Below are 10909 nucleotides of genomic sequence, written 5' to 3' on the forward strand. Positions count from 1 at the left end.
CCAGCAAGATGGCCTGACCTGGCCTGTCCTCACTTCCTGCCTGGGGGACACAGGCTTCCTCCCTCTGCCTGCTGGCTCAGCTTCCCTGTACCTACCTTTCCCCCCGTTAGGTGCCCGTTGGGCTTCTGGGGCAGCGGCCGGCACCGAACGTCCTGCCAGGTCTTGGGCTGGCCCTGGTGGACCTGGGGAAAGGTGCTGGCACAGTCTGTGGCCAGATACTGGTACACCCTCCAGGTATTGCCAAAGTCAGAAGAGCGTTCAATCAACATGCCAGCCGGCATGAGACCCTGGAGAGACATGGGGCAGGGGCGGAGTAGGGCTGAGTGGCCAAGGGAAAGAGGCGCCAGGGGGATCCCACAGGGACACAACGGCAGAGGCGGGCTCCTGCGGAGAAGAGGGAGCGGTGGACCAGCAACAGCAAGGGCTGCGGAAAGGGATAGGGAGAAGTGCTGAGCTGTCATAGCCCCGCCATCACGCCAGCCACCAAGCAATGACACCCTCGGCTCCACCACACTGCCAGGCACCATGGTCAGCCCCACCTGGGCCCCAAAGCAACAAGACCAAGTGAGCACCTGGAAGCCGAATCACCCCCTTCTCCTGTTAAGTTCCTCGTCGTTTCCCAAAAACAGAACGATTACCAATACACCCCCTTGCTTGGCCCTCAGTGGCCCCCACCTCAGTGAGCCCACACCCTCCTCAGCCTTCCCGCCTTCTCCTTCTGCTTGTAGCCCTCCTCCCCCGAGGGCTCCTTCCCATCTTCTGTTGGATGGAGGTTTTTACACCTATCTGACTTGCATCCTTCCACCCAGCCCCCGACATGTTTCCCATCCAGCATCGGGCTCCTTGGAGACAGCACACAGTTGGGTTTACTAGCCAGCGTCCTGCTTTCTGGGCGGGGCTTCTCAGCTGCAGCCCAGTTCCCACTTGAGGATGGACAGAGCGGTCAGGCTGTCGTGTGAACTGCCACGCACTCACCAGCACCCCTCATTGCATGCCCACAGATGTGGCGACCAAAGCGTCTCCAGAAACTGCCCTGTGTCCCCAGGGAAGGGGACAGCAGAGCTGTCCCGGGTGGAGAGCAGTGCCCGGATCCCCCCCACCCCCGCCTGCTTGTTCCCAGCCCAGCGTCCGTGCACAGTGAGTATGGAGTAGACACTGTCGGTGAGTGGTGACTACAGCCCTTCACAACCACAGACATTGACCCCCAGACCCTGTGGGGCCTCTCACGGGCCTCTCACGCCTGTTTGGGCTTTCGTGTTCCTCCTCTTAGCTTTGAAGCGTTGAGAGAGCCTCTGCCTGGAATGCACATTGCCCTTCACCTGGCTGTAAGGTGGATTCTCTGCAACCCAACCCTGGGGCCAGCCAGATGCCCTCCCCAGTTGTCGCCACAATGCCATTGTGTCCCTCCCCGCGCGCCCACTCTGCCTTAGTAAAATCAGCTTCACTGTGGCTTCACTTCACTCCTCTTCTACCCCTGAACCTGATGCTGGCTCTACAGACTGTCAGTGTTTGGAACAGGTGTGGCTGACACAGGGAGACCGCCGAACAGCGGACACATTCAACGGTAGCCGAGTTAACGCCGCCTTTCGGGACTGTCACCTTGAGAGACTGGGCATCTGTTCAAACTCTGCTGGCATGTCTCAAAATACTCTGACCTTTTGTAGGGCAGGGCTCTCAGAGCCAACTTCCTCCACCAGAAAAGAAACTGGGTCCTGTCAGGTTTCGCCTCACACTCCTCTCAACTGGGGAGAGTCTTACGGGTTTTCCTGAGTGTCTAATCCTACTAAAAACTTTGTCTTTTCATGCTTGGCTATTTCTGCAGAAAAAATAAAAGTAAATCCTCTCCGTAAAAAAAAAGCGCATGACCTATCTATTACAAATGAATGAAACCGTTGCCTCTAAAAGGAGTATCTCGGGAGGGGACTCTAAGACAAGAGGAAGGATTCAGGAGGCCATTGTGCTGACGGGAAGGACTGTTCTCCAGGGGAGATACACCACTGCATTTCCTTCCAGTGGTAGTGAAGCTCCTGGCTGCTGGGTAAACTTGACCTCATCGTCGAAGGTGTTAAAATACAGCCCACCAGAGGCTGGGAGGGTGACAGAGCTCTGCTTGCCAGGTGAGCTTGAGGAGCTGAGTTCAGGCCCCTAGCCCAGTCTGTCTCTCCATCCTTAGAGGCCTGGTCCACGACACCTCATGTTCTCTGCTATGATGGTCGGCCTCGGTTCAGTCAATGAAACCTCTGACACCACCCTAAGCCAAAATAAATCCTTTCTCCACAAGCTGGTTTCTCGAGGGTTTTTGCCACAGCAATGAAGGCTGACTAACAGTTGTTTACCATATAGACCTATATTCCTGGCATATTCTACTTGTTTTGTGTATTTATGCATACATGCCAGTGTGTTCACATGTTTTGGGGGGTGGTCATGTGTGAGCAAATGGCTCCTGGAGGTTGGTATCTTCCTCAGGATTTCTCCAACTCGTTTTCTGAGGCAGGCATTATTGTTGAACCTGGAGCTCACTGATTCAGCTAGGATTGCTGGCCAGTTAGCCCCAGGCATCCTTCTGCCTCTGCCCCCTCCCCTCAATGCTGGGATTATAGGCTACACCCAGGGGAATGGAAAACAGCAGATCACTATGACTGACAGGAGTAGGGAGAGGGAGAGAAGCAGAGGAAGGGAATGCCCAGGGCAGATGGGGCCCCACAGGGCATGACTCCAGTGCCTGCTTCTTCCAAGCAGGCTGGCAGGAAAGTTTCCGTCACCTTGGTGCCATCACCAGTCCATCAATGGACTGATAAACTGGTTACTTCAGAGGCCTCAAGATCCCGATACCTCTTGATGACTAGGTCCACCCAGTGTAGACTGAGCCATCAAAACATGAGCTAGTTCAGGGACGTTTCCTATCTAAATCATATACAGCAACCAAGCCCAGCGGAACAGAAATGCGCCAGGGTAGAGCTGGTTAGACAGGCTGAGGATGCTGGCTTCACAGAGGACCACATGTGGCCAGGACAGGGGACTAGGAAGGGGCCTCTTCTGTGGTGGCCGGCCATCTGTTGTCACCATAACGTAAGTGAGTGTGCCTACTCTGAAAGAGGATGGCTGGCATATGACGCCACCACCCAGCTTAAGCAGATGAGACGCATATTCTTCTCCCAGCCAGGTTCGTCTCCTCCCCCTTAGAGTCCTTAGAGCAAATCTTAAAGTCCTTTAAGCAAACCTTGAAGTCCATCATGATGTCCTGGAGCTGCATTCTCTTGTCCAGGTCCAGCTGCAGAGACACAGGGCTCACATCTGGAAGGACAAGGACACACGATGACCTCCCCAACACCCCCCTGAGAGCTCAGGACACATCTCTAACCATGACTCTGAGCCACCTCTGGGAAAGGAGAGGGCCAGCATGTCACTGTTCATGTTACAGAGTCAAGCCTGTCCTGTCGGATGGTGCTGTCTCGTCACCGCTAACACCTCTGAAACCTCAGAGGCTCCCAGCCTGTCTGTCACAAACAGATTTGTTCTCCCGTGCACCCACCCACCCACAGAGACAAGGGCAAGGGGAAAAAGACATGGCCCCTCCCTTGCACGCCTTCTCTTCATTGTAAGTAAACGCTTTTGCCTAGAGCATCCAACAGACCCCCAAAGCAAAGCTGGGAGGCTCTGCCTGCCTGCCTCCCACAGACACCCAAATCATCTCCGAACACGCCACCTGCCCCAGCCTGCGGCACCTGCATGACCATGGGCTTCTGCCATGGCAGACCCTCACCGTTCTGTGACTGCCACCAGCGCACGGGGCCTGTAGACGAGGCGACGTTCTCCACTCGGTGGCTGTTGTAATTGTGAGGCAGCCTGGAGTCACACTTGCAGCATTTCATCTGCCACTGTGGGAGAGGGAGATGGCGGAGCTCAGAGGGTATCCTCCGGAGGTCTCCTCCATGCCCCGGGCTCCCAGCACACATCTTCATCTGGAATCCTACCCTCAGGGGGCCTGCCAGTGTCACCACACACCGAGAAAGAGGAAGTTCTTATCCCCGGTCATCTCTTAGCTTAATTCTGTGGCCTCAAAGCAGAGTAAATCAATGCTGGGGTTGGGGAGGGGTACCCAGTGGTAGGAATAATCTTGGCTTGTGCCTTAGAGAGAGACCGCAGAGGTGTGGTGCGGGCAGGAAGAAGAAAGGAGGAGAAAGCCACACTGGCTTGGCGCCTGCCATATCAGAGAACAGAGAAAGCGGAAGTTGGAGGCTCTAGTGCTACATCCATTACTCAGTTCCCAGAACATGGAAGTCGCTCCGCACCGTTTGCTGAGCGTGTCTCGTGTGCCAGGCACAGCGCCGGTCTCTAGAGGCTAGACTGCTCACTAAGGAAACCTGTATTTGTTACCTTTTTCCAACTACAGGATGCTCTGTCCACGGGAGAGAAGCTAGCTGTCTTCGTTCCTTTTTCTATTGCTCTAATAAAATCTCTGACCAAATCCACTTCACAGAGAAAGGGTTTATTCAAGATGTACTCTGTCCTTGCAAGATTTCTTCTGACCATCACTGCTGCCTCTGCTACCTCAGGAGGGTTCAACCTATCACAAAGACTGATTCCCAATGCCCAAAGCCCTCCAGGCACCCCACCCACTGAGACTAAGAGTGAAACAAAGGTGGTCCTCCCACGCACACCCTCTCCCCAGCCTCAGTGAGCCCTGCAGCCAATAGACGGAAAGAGCCATTCCAGGGAAGTCACGGCTGTGGGAGCTTGAGGCAGCTGCTCATCACATCACAGCCACAATCGAGGAACAGAACAGAATAAATGCAGCTCAGAGCATGCCCAGGATCCAGCCACACCCACAGTTAACACAGTCATGGTAATCCTGCACAGGCATGGCCAAAATGATGGACTCACTCTAGAGCCCATCTAGTTGACAGCACTGCCATCACAGCTGCCTCTCCAAGGTGGACCTGGCCAACGGCACCCCCACCTTCTGAGTGGGACGTGGAGCTGAACACCAGAGCTGCAAGGATGGGCTCAATGTCAAGGCAGAGATGACGAAAAACTGAAGATGACCAGAGCGGTGGTTGGTCTCTGAGCCTGTAGCTCTGAGCACATGTGAAACGCTTACCATTCCCACAGACACGGAGCAGCCCTGCCCCAGCTTCCTCGGGCTCTACATACAAACATCTGCTTCCTTTGTGTTGCCCAAACCCTGCCCCAAATCCAAGAGCACGGCCCTAACGGCTAAACGTTCACTCACAAACAGTAGCAAGGCTTGGACAAGACGGCTGCGCCTTGCTGATTCTCCACCCAGCCAGGCCTCTTCTTTCCCCCAATCCTTTCTCATCCGAAGCCCTGCAGTTGCTCAGCCTCAGCTGTGTGCAGGGAGGGCGCCGTGCTGCCTGAGCCCGTGTCATGTGCATGGGGACCTGGGCTCAGGTATGCTCTATGACCAGGCTGGACCTGCTCATGAGCTGTGCACTCTCCTTGATCAACACCACTTTGCCCCTGTGCGCTCACAGCACTGGCTCAGGAAAGAGGGAGAGCTGAGAGTCCTGTCCTCAGGCCTCTGCTTTCCTTCGCACTGTGCGGTTCTCACTCCTAGTCAGTGAAGGAACAGCATGGTCACTGGTAGCTGCACCCCAGCTAGACTGTGCCCATCACTCCCAGCGGTTTCCATCCTGGCCACACCCACCCTCCCTGCTGGATTTCTCTGAGCACACCTTGCTGCTTGCCACACTATGTACTTCCTGTAGACTTCCGTTGACTTCCTGTCTTCCCTTTCTATGGTGTACTCTCCATGCGGACAAGGGCTTGCCTTCCTTCCCCACTGCCTCCCAGCATGGAGAATGCGCCTGGCACACCACTGGCTCTAGCTAAGTACCTGCTGAATAAATGAATGAATGAGCAATGACTGGCAATGCTCAACATGTTCAGCTATTTTCGTCCACGTGATCAACAGCTATTTCTTTCCTGAACTCAGCATGTTTGAAAGGAGTGTGAGAAAAGGAAGAAGTCAAATATTAATGTTAAGCTGAGTGCCTATGCTAACAGCTTCTCAGGAGGCTAAGGCAAGAGCTAAGGCTTAAACTCAAATTTGGTTTCAGGATGGGCAACATAATAAAACCTGTCTTTTGAGAAAACAAAATTAAGTGATAGAGTTCTGATATCAAGAAATGGATTCTGTAAATTCAATATAAGAACCTGTTTAAGGGGCTTGGGTGGTAGAACATTTGCCTAGGACACACACAGCTCTGTGTCTGATCCTTAGTATGGCATAGAACTGAGCATGCTGGTACATGCTTGTAATCTCAGGCCTGAGGAGGTGGAGGTGGGAGGATCAGAAGTTCAACTTCATCCTTAGATACATAGTAAGTTCAATACCAGCCTGAAACTTTGTATCAAAAAAAAAAAAAAAAATTCAAGTTCCACAGCAGACCTCTGAGATAAACACTATTTCTCTCCTATTTTCCCCCAAGAAAAGTTACTGAGGGACAGACCTCGCCAGAAGCATGCCAACATTGACCATTTCTCTCTCATCCACAGAGCAGCAAGCAGGACCTAAGGCGAGCCTGAAGCTGACCTTGGGAGCCCACGGCACAGAGAGTTCCTTGGGAAGGACCCAGCTTCTCCAGCTCGCTCTGCTGCCGTGGAGACGGGAGAAGTGCCAGCTGAGAGGCCTGGGCGATTAGCATCATCTTTCCCGGGCAAGAGAAGGCGAGGGCAGGATGCCCCTCTAGACCCTACTTGGTCCTTGGCAGGGGAGGTGCCCTGCCCACACTCCGCCAACCGGGCATATTTTCCACTCCATTCCATCTGCACTCAGCACATGTCCGGATGAGAGACGAAGGCCAGCTGCCTCTGGCCGATGCTGCCACAGACCTTCCCGCCCCAGGCTCTGCTGGGAGCTGAGCCCAGCCCTTGCCTGGCCAGCGCAGTACGCCACACAAGGCTTCTTTCTTAGCCTGGGACACTGGACAAGGAGCCAGAGGCGGTGGAAGTGGTCTTGGTGCTCCCAAACGACAGAATATTATGTAACTGTTAAGAGTTTAGAGAAACTGTTTAATTGCATGGTGAAGAGCCTACATTATAATGCTTTGTGGGCTAAAGGTGAGCTTAAACTTGTATATCAGGCATGTTCTCAAACATATTTTTAAGGAAAAGACTATGTTAGGAAGGAAATATACCAATACAATAGGAAAAAACACATGAAATTGCTGATATTCACCTATTTTGACCTATAAGCTACAAACAGCTCAATCTAATATCTCTATAACAGGACTTCAGGTGACTTTCCCTTTTAGTTATTTTTGATATGTTTAAACTTTTTATATTGAACATTAATTGACTTTTGTATGTAGCAATATAGGCAGGATTAGAAAATAAAGTATGCTAAAGGTGCCCGGTGTCTGTGTGGGCTCATTGCTCTGAGCCACCCGCAGTCCCACAGAGGCATGGGGCCTCAAGCCTTCTCCACCACCCCTCCACGTGCACAGGGACTGACGGGGGATCGGATGGATTCCTGGGCTCAAACGCTATGTGGCTATGTGCTTCGTGTCTGGTAACACAGCTGAAGAGGGAACTGGCTTTGGCCTCAAAGGAAGCTCAGCCCCAGCTTCAGGTAGGTATTTTAAGTAGCTCTGCTGGGAGCTTGCCAGCAGGGTGGGCCTGAAATAGAACAGCTACAGCAGACGCTCCATTGAAGATAAGCTATGTGCTTCCCTCTGGGCCTCAGGTTCCTTCTCCATGTAGTGTGTGTGTGTGTGTGTGTGTGTGTGTGTGTGTGTGTGTGTGTGTAGTGCATATGAGGCTCTTCTCCACAGGTCTTTTGTGCCCCTTTCTCTACAGCAGTGGCTCCTCTTAGCAGCTGCTGCCTCCCTCCCTGAGGTCACGTAGCCAGCATGCTGCCTGCACGCTATCCAAGAGAGGCAGCATTCTTATCAGTCCAGCCTGCCAGGCCTCCAGCCAGCTTGGCTCCTGCTTTCTCTACAGCTGGAGAGGCTGGGCTTTCTCCTGGAGCCTTCTAGAATCTCAGCAATCTGGCTAAAAGACAACCCCTTCCACAGAGCTCAAGTAGGGCAGAGGAGTGAACAGGAGCCTGCAGGCCTGAATCACAGTAGAGAAGGACGGAGTTTGCATAGGAAGGCTCTGAAGGACAGGAGGGGACACTAGGAAAGCAAGCTCTGCTTGGCCAAGATGAAATTCCCCCCGGGATGATCCAGGAGGCCGTCTGTGTCCATGGAAGCTACATGCAGGGTCATGGGCACTAGCCACGTCCAAAGGAGGAAGCCAGGGACAAAATAACACAAAGCAAAAGGTCCTGCTGTCTTCAATACAAAAAAAAAAAAAAAAAATCTACAAAAATGAAAAAAGAAAGATGAAGAAAATGCACGTCTCTCGTGTCAGCTTCCTCCCTGGTAAAGCGCAGGATGGGTCAAGTTGTCCCTGTTCTAACAAGGGTTAGGACTCCCTGGACCAGGCTTATCATCCACAGGCATCCAGCAGGACAAAGAAGATACTGCCCAGAAGATACTACTAGGAAACCCATCTCCAGAAAAGAAAGAATTGTGGGAGACGAGAAGGACACCCTGCAGCCTTCCTCAATGCTGGGTTCATCAAAAGTCTCCCTACAACTAGTTTCCCTACAACTAGTTAAAAGTCTCCCTATAACTAGTAAAGGTCAAAGCCAGAGCCTGCAGCAGATGGCAGGTCTAAGACTCCCAGGGCGTTCAGCCATTTCCAACTTCGTCTCCTTTCTTGGTTAGAGCAAACTGTTCAGACAGCTCTATTGCTGTCTAAACTAAATTGAGAAAGCTGATTATAGAGCCCAGGTTCACCACACACCCCCAAATTACATTACACTCCAGCTGCTTTCCTAAGCACTACGGGCTCGCCCTTGGCTCACCTTGCCAAGACCTCTGAGGCTGCTATACTGTGTTTTCCTTCGTGGGTACCCCAGCCTGCTGGTCAGAGAAGCTGGAGGGATGAAGGAGAGGTTTGCATACCACGCATCTGACTCTGTCTGTGCCATTCTGACTAAAGCTTACAGAGATCACATGGCAACTACTACACACAGCGGAGATTGAGTAGACTTTCAAGACACCGCCCAGAAAAGGGCAGATGCCCCTGGAAGCAGAGATACCCCTATAGTGCTGAATGTGGGGAGTCAACGCTACGCATGACGATGGCTTCCTAAGTCCATGCTGTGGCCACAGGGACCTCGCTGGCAAAGACAGGCCTCTCAGGCATTGCTTGAGGCATGGCGCGAGGAGTTCCTAGAAATCCCATACCTGTGTTAAAGATTCCAAAGATGATTAGAGCTTCCTGGTTGTGGGGAGTTAGAGTATTATGGATTCAGAGACAGATAGGCTTCTTCAGTCTTCCTCATCTGCCTGTGCACTGTACCCAGCGTCCTTTGCATGTCAGGTAAAACCTTCTGAATGTATGAGCTTGGCAGTCAATGAGCTTCTGCCAACCCGGAAGCTGAGTGGCCTCAGACAGCACCTGAGGCCTACAGCTTCAGGCAGCCTACCCACTGCCGGCCTGTGGATACAGTGACCCATAAGCATTGTTTGTCCTGAAGACACTCGTGTGACCACTGCCACCATGTAACTGTCACTTGGAATGACTTGAATCTGTGTTCCTGGACCACAGAAAACCATGTGACCCAGAATAAAATGTCTGATTCCCTGTGAAGCAAAAGCCATGTTTGGTATTAATAAGAGCCTGAAGCCCAGGAATGGTGGGGTGAGAAGTCAAGCCAGCATGGTGAGGCCTGTGCCCCCAGGCCTTTCCTCAGCACCGCTCTCCTCTCCTCTTTCCCTTTAGCTCCACAAGCCCCATTTCCTTGCCATGATCCCACAGTGACCAGTCACCCCATGCTCCTGTTGCTGTGCTCTCCCCAGCATGATGACGTGTCCTCAGACTTCGAGCTAGACAATCCTTGCTTACGTTGTTTTTGTTTGATATCTTGCCACAGCCATAAGAGGCCGTGAGGAGAACATGTATCCGTGTTGTGACTTGATTGAGAAAGGCCCTCCACAGGCTCATGGATTTAAACCAGTCAGCACCCGTCGTGGTGCAGTCCAGGAGGCTATGGACCTTGAGGAGCTGGCCCTTGCTGGAGGACATATGTCACTGGGAGACAGGCTTTGGGTTCATACCCTTTCCTTGTTTCCTGTTCTCGATTTCTGACTCCTGGGTATGGTCGAAATATGATCTCTCCGCTTCCTGCTCCTACGGTCATGCCTTCTTTGTCATATAGACTCTTCCTCTGGACAGAAGCTAAAATAAGCCCTTTCTTCCTTTAGTTACTTTTGGTCACAGTATTTTATCACAGCAAGCAAAAAGCAGCTAATATAGTGAGTGTAGACACACACACACAACCTTGGCCTACACATCTGAAGGTCACAAAAGCAGACCATTTCAAACAAAGAAAGGCAGGGCCCTGCAGGGCCAGTGTGGGCACAGGAGGGCATGTGGGTGCTCACGTGCTTATGTTGAGGAAGAGACGTCCAACTGGCTGCAGCTCTCTTCTTCGCAAGGGATTAAAATGGCAGCTGTTTGGTTTACACAGATAATTAACCTGGGGAATGTGCTGTGCAAAACTGTCATTAAGACAACAGATGATTAAGTTTCCCGGAGAACAGGAGGGGATGGGGTAAGCAGAGCACTTGAGAAACAGAGCAGACACATGCTGTCAACATTGTTGTACGCAGATGCCAGGGCTGGAAACACCCAGACAAAGCCATGCGCCCTGTTGTCTGCCTTGCAAAACTTTGCACATAGACAGCCCTTGCACCATGGTCCCAAGACACCATGCAGTCCCCAGGGGGAACTTCCCAGATATGGACAGACACCAGGGCTTAGCAAAGAGTAAATTTCTTTCCTCTTTCTTTCTTTCTTTCTTTCTTTCTTTCTTTCTTTCTTTCTTTCT

The 10909-nt window shown here is 52.2% G+C and overlaps 1 protein-coding gene across 1 annotated transcript in view; it reads right to left on the reverse strand.

Annotated features, from left to right (window-relative positions):
* Lamb3 (laminin subunit beta 3) overlaps window positions 1–10909 on the reverse strand; it is a 39974-nt gene that overhangs the window by 18864 nt on the left and 10201 nt on the right. Inside the window, exons 4-6 of the mRNA XM_055609148.1 lie at window positions 3764–3878; window positions 3221–3294; window positions 96–287 (exon numbers count right to left, since the gene is read on the reverse strand). Of these exons, the coding sequence (XP_055465123.1) occupies window positions 96–287; window positions 3221–3294; window positions 3764–3878 (381 nt within the window). The remainder of the gene's footprint in view (window positions 1–95; window positions 288–3220; window positions 3295–3763; window positions 3879–10909) is intronic.

Source organism: Psammomys obesus, unplaced genomic scaffold (assembly GCF_907164565.1).
Source record: "Psammomys obesus unplaced genomic scaffold, mPsaObe1.curated_primary_1811, whole genome shotgun sequence".
NCBI lineage: Eukaryota > Metazoa > Chordata > Mammalia > Rodentia > Muridae > Psammomys > Psammomys obesus.